General features: G+C 32.1%; 2 protein-coding genes across 2 annotated transcripts; one reads left to right on the forward strand and one right to left on the reverse strand.

The window, feature by feature from the left end:
- Positions 1 to 10,173: 10,173 nt before the first annotated feature.
- LOC118035482 (pentatricopeptide repeat-containing protein At1g51965, mitochondrial) lies at positions 10,174 to 12,927 on the forward strand. The gene is made up of 2 exons (XM_035041061.2): positions 10,174 to 11,031; positions 11,227 to 12,927. The coding sequence occupies exons 1-2, from the start codon at positions 10,249 to 10,251 to the stop codon at positions 12,430 to 12,432; spliced, it is 1,989 nt and encodes a 662-aa protein (XP_034896952.1). The 5' UTR covers positions 10,174 to 10,248; the 3' UTR covers positions 12,433 to 12,927.
- Positions 12,928 to 13,278: 351 nt separating this feature from the next.
- Positions 13,279 to 21,796, reverse strand: LOC118035481 (beta-galactosidase 16-like). The gene is given in 19 exon segments (XM_035041060.2): positions 13,279 to 14,055; positions 14,250 to 14,604; positions 14,972 to 15,114; positions 15,233 to 15,337; positions 15,484 to 15,588; positions 15,704 to 15,829; positions 16,065 to 16,152; positions 16,362 to 16,543; positions 16,651 to 16,815; positions 17,047 to 17,165; positions 17,259 to 17,343; positions 17,545 to 17,653; positions 17,779 to 17,873; positions 18,038 to 18,181; positions 18,263 to 18,355; positions 18,873 to 18,939; positions 19,020 to 19,132; positions 19,250 to 19,345; positions 21,462 to 21,796. Coding segments are annotated over 19 exon segments (2,469 nt in total). The 5' UTR covers positions 21,630 to 21,796; the 3' UTR covers positions 13,279 to 13,944.
- Positions 21,797 to 21,900: the final 104 nt, after the last annotated feature.

Raw genomic sequence — 21,900 nt, forward strand, 5'->3', positions numbered from 1 at the left:
GGGACATGGGAATTTGGTGTTTTTTCAAAAACCTAGATGAAATGAAATGTGGTTGTTCTAGCTGAAATAATGGTTGATGTGCTGATTGAGAGATTGATCCGACACTTTATGTGAAGAGGAAAATGTCTTTGGCAGATTAGGGTTTGGTGCTGCTTTTCCACGTATTATGTGCACTTGTTAGGACGTGCAGATGAAGGCTATAATGGTGTAACTGAATTACCAACAACAACTCGTACATTTTTTATGCCTTAATTATCATTTTAAAGCTTAATTTCTGGTCTCATAAATGGTAGCAACACATTTGGTTAATTATCATTTTATGCCTTAATTATCATTTTGTGGCTACAATTAATGGCCTCGACCAATCAATGTAGTTTCTAAGGCTTGAACAATTCACCATTAAATGTTCATGAACTTAAAGTATTTATTTAATAATTATTTTTTTTATAAAAAGAATATTAGTAAAGCACAATAGTTATATAGTGAGCGCAAATTAGGAGTAAAACACTCAGAAGATAAATTTAACCAGAGGAAAGGATTATTGAACTATTGATGTTAATGCCAACACTAATGATGATAACTTTTTTTTTTTTTTTTTTTTTTAATTTTCAAACGACTTTCTTTCTTTTCTTTTTAATAGGGGATAGAAAAATAAACAAAATAAATATTTGGACCCTAAAGATCATGCACGAATTCTCTTCACGCTTACATTGTGGTCCTCTCGTTTTTATTTTTGTCTTTTAATGACAGCTTTTTTACTTTATCTATTGGAATGAAGTCCAAAAGGATTAAAATATAAAACAATCAAAGTAGGAGGAAAGAATTAAATGAAAAGGGGTCAAAATTAAAAAAGAAAATGTTACGGTTCTTCCTTATTTATATATGAATGGTGAAGCGCATATGAGAAACCTTATATATTTTAGTATTATTTTAATTTTTATTTGAACAAAGTAAATAAATATATCTAGACTAGACTGACGGTAAACCCAGACTCCACTACCACCATGCAGGCTTGGGCAAGGATTTTGTATCAATAACCTTAGACCCGCCCTGGTCTGATTACGACTTGAAACCGGGTCAACTCAAAACTAAAATTAAATTATATTAAAAAAAAAAAAAAAAACTTGGTATGACAAAAAAAAACGTTGTAGTCACACACACACATATACTGTAGGAGAGTTATGGTTACTCAAAGGCGTTGTAGTTACTCAAAGGCTGGAAGAGAGAAGAAAAGTGAAAGATTTAGCCCTAGCAATCATCTCCTGTCCTAGTTAACCAAAGAATTAGCTTATTTATTTATAGCCATTGAGAAGCTAGTTTTACGATCGTTATGGTATTTTGAATTCTATATTCTATTTCAATCTTTAATGTAATTTGACTTATGAACAATGCCAAGTCATTTATTAAACCACTTATAGCATGAAATATTGACTCAGGTTTTTGGACTCGTAGGAGAAAGAGGTTTGAAAAATTAAAAAATTGTCTAGAGGTAACTAAAATTGCTATAGAGAATCTCAATATATAATTTATATTATTTTGTTATATTATTTTTTTAAATGAAAGTTTTTAACTAAAAACTTGAATATATTTATATTATATTATTTTATGTTTATTTTTTATTAAATAGAATTGAGACGGTGAAATTTAAATTTTTAATTGGTTGATTAAAAAGAGTCAAAGAATCTTTTAAACTTATGAATATTACATGGGGAAGAAAGGATAAAAAGAATCAAATGTGAAAATGGAGTAAAGTAAGGAAAACAATAATGATAGCATGTTGCAAGTATTCTACCAGCTTCGTACCAAAGAATAAGTTTTTTTTTTCTTTTTTAGGATAATAAGAACAAGTTTTTCTTTGATCTATTTGTTTTGTTTTTTTTTACAGGAAGCGAAGAAGAAATTCGTCGTTCCTTCCTCGCACGAAATTGACATCACCAACGCGGTATTCGGAAATCCTGTCTCTTCTTAAGGATATCCACTCTCACCTAATTGCTAGCTGGAGCAGGAAATATTTAGCTGTAAATGTTTAGAATATCAGGAGTTGCGAGTGGATATCTTGGTAATCTCATAACTAGTTAGCTGCTCACGCGCCACCGTGTATGTCTCGCTGGTGTTAATGGTCCGGCAGGTTAATTTGGTAATATAATAGCTTGATTTTTCATCTAGATTGTATTTTAAATTAAACTAGATGAAAATTAAATTAGTGACCTAGTAGGTCAATCCATAGTTCGAGTGACTCGATAAAAAAAATATAGGTGAGGTCTGATTAACTTTTTTAATTTTTATTCAAGAAGATATTGTTTCATTTTTTTTAATCCAAATTAACGTTGTTTCATTAATAAAAATCCTATAAATTAAGGTTAATTCACCAATCCATGGATTAGTCCACCTAACTCATGATCCGAAATTTAATTCAAATTATGAACCAAGATGGGTCTTATAACTATACTTCGAGCATCCACATTGTCACCGACTATTTTTTAGTTGGAATTTAGCTAAAATAGCTAGAAAATCATTTTAACTAGCCCTTGAAAAAATATGATCACATTCATGCTTTCTAAAATAAGGAGTCATGAATATTTTATTATTAATTTTTCATACTCAAATTATATGTAAGATGAAAAATCAATTGTATGTTATTTCAAGTTGTTAATTTCTTTTCCAATTATGTTAAAAAAAATTCTAATTATTTAGAGATCCATTTTTGAAAATTATTATTTTTATTATAGTATAATGTTTTTTTTAAAAAAGGACATGAATACGTAATTAAAGAAATAATTAAAATTTAAACAATGCATACTAATTAAAACCACTAATACATCATTTAGCTAATATCTCTATCTGACATATCTTATAATATCCAACCAAATATAGAGGCATACTTGTCGTATTTATCAACATTATTCTCTTTTTATCTTGTTGTTTTTTCAATAAAAAATTATTCTTTCATAATATCAATCTTGTCTTGTTCTGTCTTTGCTATGCCATGTTTTGCTTTTGCTTTCTATTTCTTTAAAACATATTTTTTCCATAAATTTTCATCTTCTTACGTTTCATTTTCATTTTATGTTCTTTGCAACCCTCTAAGATCGATCCAACATAAGAACTTGTGCTACCATTAACTTTTTTTAACTTACTTCTTTGTTACCTTTCTACCTATTGGTTGTTTTTCAAAGTGTTTTTCTCTTAGAAATGCATTAAGATAATGTTTTTTTTTTTAAAATTTGTTTTCAATTTTAGCACATCAAAATGATATAAAAACACCAAAAAAAAATATTAATTTAAAGTAAAGAGAAAAACAAAAATATTTCAAAAATATTTTTAAAACACAAAAACAAACATATTCTTAATACAAAGTGCCTGAAGTTTCCATCACACCACCACCATGTAAGAGAACCATTAATAGTAAGATTAAACACACCATATGCAATTTAGGTTTTTTTATTCTAGAAGACCAATTAAGGCTCAAATTATATAGAACATAGAAATATGCTAATATAAAATATGCACTTGATATTTGAAAGAAAGTCTGATAAACTCTTGTGAACTCTAACATACTATGATAATTGTATAAAAATCTAACATCCTCGTGAAAGAAAAAAAAGACTATCAAGTGCTAAGCCACTTTTATCTTTTATCCCAATGAATTTAAGTTTCATTCAAAAAATAACATTCCTCATCTTGGAGGTATTAATGATATACTAAGCAATTATATATTTGAAGAATTATAGACAAAAAGATGGCCATGACACTTATTATATGGTCTGGTTAAAGAACTATGCACTATAATGATGAGTCTTTTATCACCTTGAATTATTGGTCCTTTTACATTTGAACACTAAAATTATAATGAGACAAGAATAAAAGTGTTTATTATTTTATGAGTTGATGGGTGAATTACAAGAATGCCAACTTTTTACATCCTTATTTTTTAGTTTTACCTTCTCTTTAGAAACTAAACTTGATAAAAACAAAACATTACAACTATTAGACTGACTTGTCGTAAGGAGGATCCGCTATGCAAAACATCTGGACCAACATGATGTTTTAAGTGATGTAATTTAAAGATATCCAACCAAAGTAATGAGATTTGTTTAAGAATCTAAACCATTCTCACCTTGAGAGTGTTATGAATGTGATCCAATGTCACGCTACCAAGATTTGTGAGCATGCCTATTATAAACTTCTACAAGACACTAATTTAAGAGAGTTAGAGAACAATGAGACTCAAAAAGTCCATTTATAATCTAATGTGCATAATTACATCTTTTTTTCATTTAATTTCCAGTATTTTTCACTTAAAAGCTTTTATCTAGAAATTGATCCTCAACTCCATCCCACTAAAAATGACATATCCTTTAAAATTTAAATAGCCTAGAAGTAGCAGCTCATAATTTCACAATGTAACCTGTTAATACCACGGATGAGCAGGTATGGAATTAATTACACCAAATTCAAGTTTATAGCTAAACTAGTTTACTACTTTTACTTTGAAATGACATATTATGGCTAGGATAGGAGGGAAAATAAATATATTATTCTTAATCTTAGTGGGAAAACAAACCTCAAATCCTAATCCACCTTAATGAATATAATATTATATCCTTGACAACAGGTTTTTTATAAGTTTAGTTGAGTTTACTGACACGACCAAAAGATTGATGTCTTTTCCCAAGTGCAGGAGTGTCAAAGTAATAAATAACCCGGCAAGACCGGGGTCGAACCACAAAGAGGTTAATTGTATAAATTATAAATAACAAAACAACAACAACAACAACAACAACAACAACAACAATAACAACAGTAGTAGTAGTAGTAGTAGTAGTAGTAGTAATAATAATACTCAGTACGTGGCGTTGTTATACCTGAGAATGATCTAAAAGATCGGATCACAGGTTTCCAGCCTATATACTGAGTTTATGAAAAGATCAAAGAGATATATTATATAACATAAACAGAATGTAAATAATAATAATAATAATAATAATAATAATAATAATAATAATAATAATAATAATAGTAATAGTAATAGTAATAGTAATAGTAATAGTAATAATAGTAATAATAATAATAATAGAAGAAGAAAGAAGATGATGAATAAATTAATGAGAACTTTGAGATGAAAGATTAATGTAAGGATTAAACAATGATAAAAACAAATGTCAAGGTTAGAGGATCCACCAATGGTATTTCAAACAAGTATAGTATAAACTCTTATTACTTAATTTGGAAACCACACACAGAGGAGGTTCCAATCGGATGATTTATCATTAATAGCTCATTATAAATTATTACTATGATCATATTAATTATCTTATTTACATAACACCAAACTTTTAAATATTGTCAGGAATTCATGATGTTAACTGATGTTAACAACAAATCAAGTTCCTTTCATAGCCCAAGTGTAGGTAATACCATACGATTGAGCTATGAGAGTGTCAAGCATTTGTTGTACCAAGTATTATACAACACAAATCTAGATTAACCATTTAGCAAGTAAGGTATTAAGAATTAGTAAGATAAAAGGATAAGACATGTTAATATTAAACATTAAGGTCCATATTGAGTTTACATTATACTTATTCTTACACCATTAGTGTAATCTTTTCACTTTGACATAATAACCTTAGCTAAACATAATGAAGAAGAGAAATATAAATAAACAAAACAAGAACATAAAGAAAATACAAGTTAACTAAGTAAAGGAAAGGAAATGAAAAACATAAACAAGATATTAATGAAAGCAAAACTTAAAAATTACAAAAAAATATAAAGAGAGAAATAAAGAGCATGAACTTGATCTGAACAACCAAGCTCCCAAATACATGGCAAATGCCTCCTTTTATAGGCCAAAATTCAGAATTATTGATTTGATGACTAATTGTTGAGTGGGTGGCCAACTCTTGACTTTGTGAAAATCCTTATCTTCTTATCTAAATAAAACAAAAATGCTAGCATCAGAATTGAGTCCACTTGAAAACATGAAAGTTGCAGAAAAATTGTCTTAACAAATCTGTGTAAAAATTTGAGGTCATTTGGACTTCTAGAACTCCAGATATGGGTCAAACACTGAACAGTGTTCGGGCTGTAAGACAGATTCAGACTTCTCTGTTGTTGCTATAATTTGGACTTGAAAACGGCCTTCTTAGATCTTGATGAAAACATGAAAGTTGTAGGCCTATGTCTTACTGAATCTGTGTAAAACTTTGAGGTCATTTGGACATTTAGAACTCGAGATATGACCCAAACACCGAATAGTGTTGCAGTTTGGACTGCACCAACATCTCTTTTCTAAGTTTCACCCTCTCTTTATCTTCACAAATTTCAGTAGTTGAATTCATCAATCAATCCTTTGATTTATGTGATAGGCCTACATTTAAGATGAACATTTACCATATATTAGGGCATTTTATAATATTAGACTTGTTATTATAAAACATGCTTTAGTTAAGGAGTTATTGATACTTTAAGTGCAAAATGATGATATAAAACCTTGATAAATATGCACTTTTAAGTACTAATCATTTACTAAGAATAAATCATTTGATTTCATTACTGTCAACATTGGTTTCAATCATTAAGCCATCATTCATTAAAAAGAAAATTCAACAAATATTAAGAGCATTCACTTGTCACAAATTTTGTAGATGGTTATTTCCTTGCATATGATCTAGTCCGCAATGAAGGCTATAGATCTCTTTCTCTACTCATCACCTCTTAGAAACTCCATATAACTACCAACTTTACCACTAATTTTACTAACATCAACCATGCTTTCCACTAAAATAAATATATGATCATTACAAACTATGAACCAATTTACTTTCTATGAAAATTCTAGTTCTATTAGAGAAGCGAGAACATGATATAAGTTGTTTATCTTAAATACTATGAACAAATCTTACAAAATTTCAAACTTTGAAGACTTCGTCTATGATACACAAACATAATCTATGATAATCTTACAAGATTAAGGTGGTGTAATAGCAGCTAAAATTCAAAGAAAAAAATGGCTACTCCTAAACATTTCCATGAGGATGGTGCTTAAAAAATAAAAACACATACCATGTCATGATAGCTATCCAAAACCTCAATTGTCATAATCACAAAAAAATACAACAACCCTTTTAAAATTTCTAGCCCATAAGCATGATCAAACCCTAAACCTAATAAAAAGTATTAAATGGTGAATTCAACTCAATAAAAAAAATAGCTTTCTTTAATCAATTTAAATAAAAAACATAAAGAAAATATCTTGACATTGAAATCATTCAATAATAAAAGATAAAGAGTTATTGCATTCTATAAGTGAAGATTATGAGATCAACAAGAGGAATCTCTCATATGCTTTCCAATGCTTCCATTTTGTTTGTCAACATCTGTAGAATTTGAGTAAATAGAAAGTCATTCCACACTTTACACTTCATAGCCAATTATGAATCAAAAACTTCAAATCTTATAACCACAAAACACTATAATCTTGGGGACAGAAACCAATAAAAAAGTTTCTCAAAATAATTACGACCTTCATAGAGAAGTCATGAATAGATTTCTCGATGGTAGATCTAGCAAAAACACTAAAGAAACTAGTTGAGAGACCCAAAGGAGAATCTGATGGTTGAGACAAAGAAAGCCATTACTTGACTCATTTTATTAGGGATTGGATTTTCACAACCAACTAAGATGAAGAAGCGAAAGTTGTAAGGAGACAAAAAAATGAATTGATAACTTTTACCTTGATTGAAGTCTGAGATGGAGAAGATTTAAAGAGAGAGTAAACAAAACAAGCATTTTGTTTGGCTTTTTTACAAGTGATTTATAGTGTATTGATTCACCCTAAACAAAAGCCCTTTTATCAGCCCTCTATTCTTGTATTTTCATGCATGCAACACTATAATCTTCTCCCTTCCTGCTACTATTAATACTGTAAATTGATTATATTGTGCTATTCACAAAGCTTGAATATATATATATATATATATATATAGAGAGAGAGAGAGAGAGAGAGAGAGCAACAATGGTCTGATAAAATACATTAAAAGAAAATCTAAAATGCATAATGTCTTTGTTTATTGTGGATTATAATAGTAAAATGATGATTTTACCATTGAAAAAAACTATTAAAATATTGTCTTTATAGGGGTAAAATAATATTTTTCTTTGGTCAATTTATCATTTAATAATTGTTCAAAGATTTTATTGTCTTTTATAATGTGTACACATATTAAAATTATTTTTCTACCTTTAAAACCAAAAATCATTTAACTCTGGTTGAGGATCTTTTCAGGAATTTCACATTTTGATATACAGTAAAATTACAAATTTAACCTTGGAGTTACAAAATTTTAAGTCATTGTCATAGGGGGTATATTTGTATTTTCATTTTGGTTTTTTTTTTTTTTTTTTTTTTTTTTGTAGTTGTTAGGTTTGTCAATGGTGATAACATAATTTACCATTTTAGTATTATTTTTTTTAGTTGAAAAAGCCATCTTGCACACGTCAATGAGTGAGAGGCGCCATGCATTTTAGGAATGAGAGTGCATGTGGACCCCCTCGGTGGTAAAAATTATGTTTTCATCGTATCATTTTGTTCTCCGCCATGTCCTTTTCCTTTATAGGTGGTGCATGTAATCTAAAAAAAGCCAATTTATAACCGGTAACTCTTTCCTTTTTTTCCCCCTTCATTTTTCTCTCATATCTCTAAAAAACTAAATTTATCCTTGATTTGTGTTGGTGTTTCAAAATCAATCCTCTTAGTTTTTATTTTTGATTTTAGTTCTTTTCTCTTTTGTTGGAGTTTTATTTTTATTCAATTTAGTCATTCAATTCTAATTTGTGTATATGATGTTTATTGATTCGGTCCTTCTACTTTAGTTTTTTTTTTTTATTTGGCTCTTTTGTTAAAGTTTTTATAATTTTTAATTTTAACCTTAAAATCAAATTTATGATTTTTTTTTCAATAGTAATAATATTTATTTCAGTTTCGTCCTTCTTTCTTTTAATTTCTTATTTGTTTCCTTTACTCTTTTGTCAAAGTGTTTATGGTTTTTAATTTTATCCTTCAAATCAAGTTTATGATTTTTATTATTTTAATAATAATAATAATGGTAATTATAATAGTTGTAATAATAGTAATAGTAATGATAATAATGATACTAACAATATTAATAATAATAATAATAATAGTGATGATAATATTAATAATGGTGGTAATAATAATAGTTTAATATGATAGTAATAGTAATGATGATGATGATAATGCTGATAATAGTGATAATAATAATTATAAATAAAATAATAATAGTAATAAAAGTAATAGTAACGATGAAACCAACAATAATGATAATAATAGTAGTAATAATTGTGATTTTTTTTTACTATAATAATTGTAGTAATAATTGTGATTATAATAATAATAGTAAAAAGTATGATAGTAATAGTAATAATATTATTAATAGTAATGGTAATGGTAATAGCGGTGGTAAATAATAGTAATAAATGTTAATATTAGTAGGATTGCAATAATGATAATGATAATGATAATACTACTAATTGTCATTATAATAGTGATAATAGTGGTGTTAATAATAGTTTATTGACATCTTCTTTTATCTTTTATCTTTTTATTTTATTTAATTGTTTAATGTTGATTTTAAAAAAAAAAACGGTCATTTAGGTTTTTCTAAACCTATTAAATAAATATTCACATCGAGTTAATTTTTATATAGTTTTATTGGAAACTCATTCTAGATAAAGATCCAAGTTAAAAGATTTAAAAAATTTATCTTTTTATTCATGTTTAATAACATTAAAAAAAATCCTCATACTTTTAATGTTTTATATATATCTATATATATTTAAAAAAAATTGCGGTAAAATAAACTAATTCTAGCTAAAGAGATTCAATTGAGACTTGAGAGCATGGGTGTAGATCCTCTTATAGGCTTATGCCACACCAAAAACTCACAATATAATTATTATTAACAAAAAGATGGATAAATTTTAAAGAATTTACTTGATAATGAAAAATAATTATACATATAATTTATCAATTTTTATTATCGATACTTATAATAATTTATTAAAGAAAAAGCTTCTGATAATATTTTATCACTTCACAGGAAACTAAAAATTTATGAGCTTGAAAAACCCTACCGCAAGGTTTATACTTTATAGAGCATTATTTTTTTGAATGATTAACAAGTCCCGGCTCCTTGCTCCCTGCTCTGCTAAGTGAACACCACCATGAGATTGAAAACCTACCGCGGCCAGATCCTCCTCCCTACAACCACCACCGCCATACTCATCCGCAGGTACGGAACAAAATATACAGCGAAAATAACCTCAACATCACCAACGGGAAGAACAGTCTCAGCCCAAGTAACCCCACCTCAACCTCTCCCCTCCGACTCCCGTGGCTACCCAATCCCCCGCCGTCAACTCATCTGCGAAGCCACCCAAATTCTCCTCCAAACCCACCGATCTCCCCAAAAACTCCTTGACCCCACCGACCCTTTCCTTTGTCTCCAAAACTACCTCTCCGCCCTCTCCATTTCCCTCACTCCCAACGAAGCCTCCGAGATTCTCAAATCCCTGAACTCCCCGTCTCTCGCTCTCAGGTTCTTCCACTTTTGCCCATCCCTTTCCCCTAATTTCCACCACGACTGCTTCACCTACTCTCGCATCATCCTCATACTCTCCAAATCCACCCTCCCCGATAGGTTCCACCTCGCCAGGTCCATCGTATCTGAGATGGAGAGGAATGGGGTTCGTGGGTCAATCTCCACCGTTAATATATTGATTGGTTTTTATGAGAATAGTGATGACCTGCAGAAGTGTATTGGGCTGATAAAGAAATGGGGATTGAGGATGACAGGATATACTTATAAGTGCTTGGTTCAAGCTTATTTGAGGTCACGCAATACTGAAAAGGGTTTTGGGGTTTATTTGGAGATGAAGAAGAAAGGCCACATGCTTGATATTTTTGCTTATAATATGCTCTTGGATGCCTTAGTCAAAGATAGCGAGGTTTGATTTTTGTGAATTTATTTTTGTGGGTTTTTCTTTGTTTTAAAGAAAAGGAATAATGCTATAATTAACATAGAGAAATTGAATCGATAAAGCTAATTTATTGTGCATGTGGCCGGTGCTTGTGTGAATTGCAGCATTGCTGCCCTGTTTGATGATTGTTTGCTGATTAGCTGATATGCAGCATTTCGACAGGTTGACCATGCTTATAAGGTTTTTGAGGACATGAAAAGGAAGCATTGTGAGCCAGATGAATATACGTATACCATTATGATTAGAATGACTGGAAAGATTGGTAAACCTGATGAATCATTGGAACTCTTTGAGGAAATGTTGAATAAGGGCTACTCTCCTAATTTAATTGCTTATAACACCATGATTCAGGCACTTGCTAATGCCCGGATGGTGGATAAGGCTATTCTTCTTTTCTTGAAGATGGTGGAGAAAGAGTGCCGGCCTAGTGAATTTACATATAGCGTCATCCTCCATCTTCTGGCTACAGAGAGGAAACTTCATAAGCTAGATGAGGTTGTGGAAGTGTCAAAGAAATATATGAGTAGGTCAATATATGCATATCTTGTAAGGACTCTGAAAAAATTGGGCCATGCAAGTGAAGCTCACAGGCTGTTTTGCAACATGTGGAACTGCCATGAAAGGGGGGATAGGGATGCATGTGTGTCCATGTTGGAGTGTTTATGCAGTGCTGGTAAAACAACAGAGGCCATTGACCTGCTGGGTAAAATTCACGAGAAAGGAGTTAGTGTTGATACAGTCATGTATAATACAATATTCAGTGCACTTGGCAAGTTAAAACAAATATCTCCTCTTCATGATCTTTATGAAAAGATGAAGCAAGATGGTCCTTTGCCTGACACATTCACCTACAATATTCTGATCTCAAGCTTTGGTAGGGCAGGGAAAGTTGACGAGGCTATTAAAATATTTGAGGAACTTGAAGATAGTGATTATAAACCTGATACATGCTCTTATAATTCTATGATAAATTGCCTTGGGAAGAATGGTCATCTTGATGAAGCTCACATGAAGTTTAAGGAAATGTGTGAAAAAGGATTGAATCCTGATGTTGTGACATACAGCACTCTCATAGAGTGCTTTGGAAAAACGGATAAAGTTGAAATGGCTTGCAGGTTATTCGATGAGATGCTTGCTGAAGGTTGCTATCCTAATATTGTAACTTACAACATCTTACTTGACTGCCTTGAGAGGAGTGGAAGGACTGCTGAAGCTGTTGATTTGTATGCTAAACTCAAACAGCAAGGTTTAATCCCTGATTCAATTACATATTCAGTGCTTGCACGATTGCAAAGTGGTTCACATGGAAAAGTTAGAGTTCGCAAGCAGAATCCTATTACAGGTTGGGTTGTTAGCCCGTTAAGGTGAGGAGGATGATCGTGATGGCACCAAAGTTGGTCCTCAATTTGTTTGTGGCAATTTAGATGACCTGCTTCTTGGTGATGACCAATTTCCTGTATGCTTTGGCAAGGCACCGTATTGGTTGGGATTGGATCCTGAATTTCAATGGATGATATTTTCTCTATCAAAGAAGAGCAGCCTCAACTGTTGCAAGTATTACTGCATCTTGGGGAAATAAAGTTCATCCTATTCTTTTAGCAAGAATGAAGCAAACTTCAAATCACGAGATTCTTGATACCATAGAACTGACTTACAGGAAGCTGTGGGATTCTGGATACTGATTCTAACCCGAGAAATTACAGGGCTTGGGATTTCCTCAGATGAAATCTGCAAGGCATTGTGTCCTTGGAATGTTATGGACTAGAAATAGTTTTTTTTTTGGGTTAATTTTTCGGCTGCCTTTACTGATTTTTAATGTAAATAAAATTCTCGTTTAATGATTGAGAAAATTGCTATTTTTAATCTGTAAGGCTTGGGATTTCCCAGTATGATACTTCAAATTCTGTAGGTTCGAGGCATCCTCATCAGGCTAAAGCTAGCTGACTGGAGAACTGGCTAGGTCTGTTCCTCCCTTGGAAGTACCACATGCAGGTTTTTCCTTCCCATCTTCATTGCCCTGATCAAGTTGAACCAGGAAAGCTAAATCAAAAGTTCTGGAAATTGTTTGATGATATTCTTTGAAGCATGATCAGTATATGCTGTGACTTTTTTCCCACCAGTACTCCAAAGTTTCCCGAGTTGAAATTAATAGTTTCATTTTCTTGTTTTGCAGTTTTAAAGAAGCTTATTTTGTTTGGTTGATTAGAATCCTGCAGCCTCCATAGGCTTGTATCTTGATGTTCTGTGTATGAGAGCCCATTTCATGCAGAGCCACACGCTTTGCTTGAAAGGATGGCATTCAAGAGTACTAGAAACAGGAGTCATTTGTGCATTGTAAGGGAAGTTGAGGCAATCGCAGGTAATGTACATTTTGATGCTCTTAAGACATATGCTCCTGAATCCTGTCTTCTATTTTACAAAAAAAAAACAGGACCAGAGAGTGTTTGGGAGTATAATTGATGTTGTTTTTTAAAGTGTTTTTCACTTAAAAAAGCATGCTAATAATGTTTTTTTTATTTTTTTAAAAATCATTTTTGAGATCAGCACATCAAAAAAATTTGAGGAGAAAACATATTAATTTAAAAGCAAAATAAAAAATAAAATTTTTTTAAATTTTTTTAGAAAATGCTTTTGAAAAACACTTCGGGTGCGAGGAGTGGATATATCACCATGTTCATCAATCAATTGTTGCGCTTCCATTAAAAAATAGCAACATTTTACTAGTCATGAATTAAAAATCATTAAGGAAATATAAGCAGTTAGCCTCAAACAATGTCTACGGTTATTCACATCAACGTTAATATGGGATAACCAAAAAATAAAATTTCTTCAAAACGAACTATGTATAAGAATCATTCAAAGCTTTAAATGATACATCAATCATCGGCATTCTGCAACAACCATCAACGATTTTGCTTTTGCGGGGCACGGATCGCCACTGAACTGCCGATCTGATACCGGAATGGAACACTTCATCTTCCCTAGACATGCCTGGAAAGTTGCATAGAGAAGCAAAAAGCTTGCTTGAGTTGTTAACATGAACATCAAATGCAAGAAGGCATATTAAGATAAAATGCACAAGGCTCATGTACCAGAGTCTCGAACATCTTACAGCTTGATTTTTAAAACTCTTGAGCATTAATTGATGCGATATTGAAAACAAATACTGTGATGAAATAACTGACCTCTTCGACAACAGCTTTTGAGTTTTGGGAGTGGCAAGTTCCAACAGCCATGGAATTTCTACAGTTACCAAGTGGGGTTCCATAGCTTGCAAACGAAATACGTGAAATCTTGCTTTTTGAAGGGCAAGCTAGGAGTACTTTAGGTCTTCTTCCACTGACCTTCGCAGGACTTTTATGTTTTTGGTGATGTTCTATCCATGAAGACACTGGAGCCAAATGAGAAGCAGTCACATGACCGCACACTTGTGAGATTGAGACAGTGTCCAAGGATACTTGGAGGGGGTTCCCACCCTCCTCTTCCTGTAAAACTAATAGGTTTCCCGCAGGTTTGAGGAATGATCTTGGCACATGATACCTAAGATAAAAAGTGGTTAGGCATATATATTAGGTAACATTCAAGACCTTTACACTTAGGGAAATGAAATCTACATTCTAAAAGCAATTCTACAAGCTATTTTAATGGTGAACATCTTTTCAGCAAGTTGTTTTTAGCTTCAAGGATGCTCAGCTACCAAGTTCCCATGGAGTATTTTCAGACACAACATCTGAGAGTGTTTATAACATGTACGTTTGCAATTATTTCGACAAATTGAGTTGGGAACTTCAGGATCACTCAGAAATAATGCTGTAAAATGCCATGGCTGCCTCTATATGTCATCTTCAGCAGTAAATTTAACTTTGACAGAATGTACCAAAAGCATCTGATACTATAAATCACGTACCACGTCTGTGCTGATCCATTCGGGGTACGATACGAGGGCCAATATCGACCAATACTTTGACCATTAACCCAAGCTTCACCCTTTCCCATGGAGGCAAGATTTAAGGCAACTGGGACATCCCCTGGAGGTGCATCAACCTGAGTCTGGCATATAAACAATCCACAAAATAGATAAGAAATAAATGAGAACTATCACATGAAACATTTATACATTATATAAATGAGATATCAAGATCTATTTTTTTTAAAAAAAATTGGTTACCTTGTACCATGTAAGTGGATTTCCAGCATTTGAAAACTTCTTCCACTGAACCTGGCTTGATCCTTGCTCTGTGTAAATTTGTAATGTCTCTCCCTGCAATCCTATCTGCATCAAAAGACAAGTAGTTATGAGTGGTGAGAGCAGAACAAGTCTAAAATCATTATTTGAAGTTAAGATGATTAAATTATAAGAAGTCATGCAGGAATAATAAAGAAGAAAAATGAGTTCAGGGAAAGAGCAGAAGACAGTACCTGATATCCCCATGAGTAGTTGGTGAAGTCATTAGTGTCTTGTTTATCTCTAATCCTCACGGTTCTCAGTCCTGCAGCTCTGTTCTCCAAAAATGCTCCTGAATCCTTTACACCATTGGAATAAATTTCAAGGTGCACTGAAATTTCTTTAGCATGCTAAGAAGTAATTTCTTTAACTGTAAAATCTGGTAGTGCGAGGAAGGTGGACTTTGAATATTACCGGCATTCCAACCATCACGCTCAGTAAGGAGACATTGTTAATCCCTTTACTCAAAGAGACACTTGTTTCGAATTTGAACCTTGGATTCTTACGGCTTCCTTGAACAGATCCTGAAACACAACAAATCTATAAGTTGCTTGTTATGCTAAATTTTGGACAGTAACGAGGGAAGAATTTCACATAAAAGAGCAAACTCCAGATTCAAGAAGTTAATCAATATTTATTCTCTGTTCCTGCAGTAATACTTAAGAAATTATGTGTCGGTATCTTTCTTGGGTAATAAAATTTATTTTCACAAATGTATACATGGCCATTCCTAAATACTGCCTCGTTTCTTTCGCATAGGTGAAATAGAGCTCACCTATTGTCCGTTGACAAATGCATGCAAAGCATGGCCAAGAGAGCTCACATCAAGTATGGCTTGTGTGTCAGATGACTCATGCTGAATCCTTTTGATGAAAAAATGTAAACAATTCCAAAAATTAGTAATCCAAACAAGACAATTTGTGAACATTTTTCAGTTAAGCATTTTCTTCAGATTTAAATTAAGAGGCCTACATTTCAAGTTGATCACAAGACTAGTATAGTTTTTCTCAAGCATTTCAAGTTCAGTCAAAGAACTGAGTTCATAATTAATGTAAAATTGATTGCGGTATACCTGAATGTGGACCAAAGATAATCAGATGAATCTTTCGTGGTATTCATCTGCTCCAATAACGTTTCTGATCTTGTTGAGGTGCTGTCAAAGTTAGGGATTGCTTCGGTGAATTCCTGCCACACATCTGCAGCATCTAAAACCTCGCCTCTTCCCATAGTTCTTGCGGTGTATTGAGTACTGACCTGTTCAAGATTCAAGAGGTTCAAGAATTAAGCCTAACAATCACAAAGGTTTCAGCCAGTGCTAAAAGGTGTTCAGTTTCGGATCAGGGTGAGGAAATGAGTCTTGCCTTTGCAGTATTGAAGGCAACATTCTTGCAGTCAGGTAAGATGCTAATTGACATTGGAGGCAAGTCGTATGAAGCATTTCGAAAGGGAACAGATGCGGCATTGCTTGAGTCATTGTTTATGAGAAAAACAGCACATTCTCCTGATACTGCATTAAAGATATAGGCCTACAATATGGCAGCACAATACAATTCTGATTAATCTGTAGAGTTGTGCTGTTATGCACAATTTTTTCATGAACATCTGATTTATGGGATTCTTATGGCATTCTGCCAATGAGATTTCACATAAAATTTGATATACCTATTCAGATATGTCAATTTCAACAGTACAAAATCTTTTCTGTTTTGCATCCAAAAGAAAGAAAAATGCTTAGAATTCCTTTCTGGTGTCCTTACTTGTTGCTGTGGGCCTAGGTAGAGATTAACTTGCACTCCTGAAAGCAAAGGCGTTGAACATAGTTTTATGGCGGCATGCAACTCCTTGAGATGACCCCATTTTGGTTGTGTAGTCAATCCTAAATTTCATCAAAGATATGTCTGGTAAGATTTTCTGGGAGACAACACAGAAAATACTACGAAAGGAGGTATAGAAGCATGCGAAAGCTTACCATACTCATCAAGTGGGGCTTGATCATAATAACTAGTTGTTACAAACGCAGAGGCTGTCCTCCCGAAATTGGTTCCACCATGATACTGAAACAGCAAATTAGGCCTTAGCAGAAATTATTTCATGGTCTAAAGTGCATCCGAGAACAAATCATCAATTCTTGCAGCAGGCTGGCACGTATATTTCATCTCGTATGCTTGTTGATATTACTTGCAGGGTGAGACTCAAGTAAATGTGAGAGGAAAAAGCTTGTGAACATATATATAGTTGTCAGAGGACTGTAATACCATGTAATAGTTTACAAAGCTTCCCTTCTTTGCAGCGATGAATAATGTAACATGAAATGCAATGTCCTCTGCAGATCTCATTGGTGCATCCTCACCATAGACTTGATAGCTGAAAGAGAAACATGGGAATCAGTTCGGAGAAAATCTTTTGCATACCTTCTTAGTTGAACAGCTATGGTGCTCGTCAAAGGAAGGGGAAGAAAAAGGCATCAGTACATAATAAAATATACTTACTGAGTTGTCCAATTCTCTGTCCATATTGATGGTTTATTTGGTGAGTTAGGACCAACAAATGTCTGTCCACATTTCATTCCATTGCATGAATTTATCTGCAAACTACACTCAATTAATGTTTCTTCATTGTGATATATAGAGTACACCGAGTTATAAAAATGTACGTATGTGTTCAAGGAAGGGATTCAGAAGAACCTGTGCCCTATAATTTACAGTTTCCTGAAACTTGCAAGCTAGTTTGCAGAAAAAGAAGACTAACCACATGACCAGGAGCATTGTTTTGCTTGCACATAACCCATGGCACCCCCGTTTGAAGTCCCTCAGCCATTTGTGCTGCCCATTGGACATAGGCTAGCCCCTCTTGACCATAAGCCTTCTGAACTGTGCCATATTCATTCTCGATCTATAATAAAAGTGAGAAACATTAGATCCTAATAATCTTCAACAGACATACCCACTCTCATAGTTTCATTGCAAATTGAACCTGTGATAGTATGATTGGACCTCCCTGTGAAGCATACAAATTCTCTGATTGCATCATGCTCACTACTTTTGCAGTAAAGTTTTGCATATATACCTGCCATGCCATCGATTAAATAAGTTGCCTTAAAAAAAAAAAAAAAAAAAAAAAAAAAAAAAACCCTAGCTACACATAAGACCATAAATTTAGCAGACAAAAATTTTCATCAGTATTTGTCAAAGAACCATCTTAACTCAATAGCTTAAGCTGTTAGGTGAGGTTCCAGGATATGATTTATATTATTCTCTAACACACCCCCTCAAATAAAAGTTCTTTAGACTTGAAACTTGCACAGATCCAGATTATCTTATGTTTAATTTTTATCAAATAAATAGGGATGATGAGATTCAAACTCGTGTTCATTTGATCATCAAGGCTATGATACCATTTCAAATAATCATCTTAATCCAATAACTTAAACTATTAAGTGAGGTACAAAATGATATTTCTTACAATGTTGTCGTCAACACTTTGAACCCTATAAACTGTTAAGTCTATCTAGTCCTTGCGAATAAATGTGAGGATGCCATGCCTGGATTTATACAACAAGTGATCTCAAGGAAAGATTAATTACCTTAAAAGGTTCATTGTCAGATCGAAAAACAATCCCCGGGATGTCATGCAGCCAGAATGGGAGCCCTCTGCAACATAATAATAATCTTTCGTCTATTAACTTATATTTTTTATATATTTTTTTATTTATTATGATTATTATTATTACCCATAAGACCATTCACTTTGAATGAAGGGTCCAATCCTAAGACATGCATAGAGGCCCTGTGCCTGGACTTCCTTGATGAACCTCACTATGTCATGCCCTCCACTGAAGTCATACTGCAATATTTTGCAATATTACACAGGAAAAACAAAAAACAAAAAGATTAACAAGTGATCAATGAATGCGAAAAGTAATTAAGAGAGGATTAAGGAGCTGGGATCATGGCTACAGACATGACCAGGTTGTGGTTCATGGACATTCCAAAACACGTAGGTTTCTATGGCATCCAGTCCTCCTTCCTTGGCTTTGGCTATCAGAGATGGCCACATCTGCAAATATTTACTGTTAGTAACACAATTAGCAGCAGTCATTTTTTTATTTTATTTTTTTCAAAAACAGGTAAGATGGGAAAAATTATAAGAAAAGAATTGGGTTTTGGAGAAAAAATAATAATAAATTGAGAATGGTCAACACTAGCTAGTTACAAGAAATTATATATCTAGTTCTTTTTAATGTTGCGAGGAGTTATTAGTTGATCTTGAGTAAAATGTAAGGAACATATATAACATTAGATTATACAATTATTTTCTGATGAACTTAGGTAGCAAGCTACATGGATCAAATCCCTGGCCAAATATCATTTACATATCCAACTCTCAATTCTGATGATTAATTTATTAAAACGTCAACATTATTAATTATAAGATATATAATATAATTTACCATCGCATTTCTTGAATTATCTTCAAATATTAAATAACGTTGGATCAAGCCATTAATATTACGATGCCCCCCCATGTTGAAATAATACCAATGAATGCTGTCTTTTGAAGAGATAATCTAGCGATCAAAACTTGGGATTTTCATTTACATATATTTTCCATTCAAATCTTAAAAAAGAAAAAGGGCCTTTTATTGTTTTGGAAAATATATATTCCATTAAATAATTTAAGAATAGTTTTATATTATTCTTTAAACTTTCTATAAAAAGTTTTTAAATTTAATATTTATATAAGCTAATAATATTATGTATTTAGAATAGAACTAATAAGATTTAAATTTTGTAATTATCAATAAGATTTCACATTATATTAGAAAAGCTTTCTCAATTTAAAAATTTAAGTTTTTACATGAAATTTTAATAATAATTTTATATAATTTTTTAATGTAAATAATGTTTAGAAATGTAGGTGTATATACATATTGATGGCTAGAGACAGCAGGACAGATTTCCTTGTGTGCTAATAAAAAAACAAAAAAAAAAAAAAAAAAAAAAAAAACAGAGAACAACTAGTATCAACGAGAATCTCGAGGGATCCCTTTCTATGTTTACGTACGTACCCAGATGGATGGAATAGGAAGAGTGAAAGAGGGGCATTTCTCATGGAGATCCAACAACACTAAGAAAATACTTGAGAAAGAAAATGAAAGTCAACTGCTATGTATACTTCAACATTTGCGTACAAATGCATTCAAACCCTACATCTTGTTCTTGGTGAGCTGTGCTGGATTTCTTTTTTTAAACTACATCATGTTTGTGTGAGAACATGTAATGTATGTATGAAACTTGTAAGGGGTTTTTTTTCAAAAAAAAAAAAATAAACCACAAAAAGCAAAGTTGAGGTAGAAAAAAAGACTTGTTTGTATATATATTTAGAGCATGTTTTTTTTACATTTTAAAAGTAATTTTGAAAAAATTAAATTTTTTTATTTTTTTTATATTTTTATATTATTTTGACATGCTGATGTCTAAAAACAATTAAAAAAAATAAAAAACATTATTTATATATAATTATAAATAAAAAAACATTTTAAAAAATAATTATTATTATAATATCAAATGAGCTCTTATACAAACTTAAGAACCTAACTAAAAGTTCTAGTATTTGATCTAAATCATGGAGGAGATACTCCAAACTCGAGGTTTTTAGTCAATAGTACTTACATGTGAGTTGGGAAATGCAAGTGATATAATATAAATAAAGAATATTTTCTTTTTTAAATTGAATTTCTATAATTTGATTATTACCAGCCGGAGTTACTAATTCGGTTGCAAATTATTCCGTTGTAACTAGATGATAATCCTTTCTCACCTGTTCTAGACTACTAAATATGATCTTGCCTTTTTCAGAGGGAATTTTCCTTTCCAAATCACTTATAAGTAAATTGTACTCAACTAAAAAGAAATTTAAATACTCAGATTGAGAAAATGTTAAGAGTTAGTGAACTTATAATGGAATGAAATTATCCAAGTGATTGATCATATCGGACTAACTTCATCACTATAACAGATTTTACTTTCAATATTCATGATTTCTTCATTCTAATTTTCAACGAGAACAACTACTGCATTGAAGTACAATGATCAGCTCGCTAGCAAGCTTGTTCTTCTTCCAAAACGAAAACAATTACGGCATGCATAGAAGGGTTTGTAAGCTAAAGTACCTCTGGGGTGCTTCGAGGATAGTGAATAGAACCAGAGAAAACAATCTTCCGTTGCCCATCAATGATCAAAGATCTGCCATCGTAGGTTACATCTCCGCCACGAACGGCACTACCACTGCCAATAACTGCTAAAACAGCCGCCGCCACTAAAAACAATACCCTCCTCATCTATATATAGTCCTGATCGCTACCCAAGAATCTATACTTTCTCTGTTGGAGGGAAGAACTATATACGATCTCTCGTTAAGAATACAACAATGGCAAGAGCCGTCACTTTCTATAAGTATTTGTGGCGAGACATGCACATAAGGAAATCAAGTGTAAGCTTAGTTTGGGAACTTCCCTATATATAAATAGTAATGGGATTTGCTTATTTAAAAAAATAAAAAAAAAAGTAGAAACAGCTTTATATATATAAATAAAATAAAGAGGTAAGGGT

The sequence above is a fragment of the Populus alba genome, chromosome 13, assembly GCF_005239225.2.
Source record: "Populus alba chromosome 13, ASM523922v2, whole genome shotgun sequence".
NCBI lineage: Eukaryota > Viridiplantae > Streptophyta > Magnoliopsida > Malpighiales > Salicaceae > Populus > Populus alba.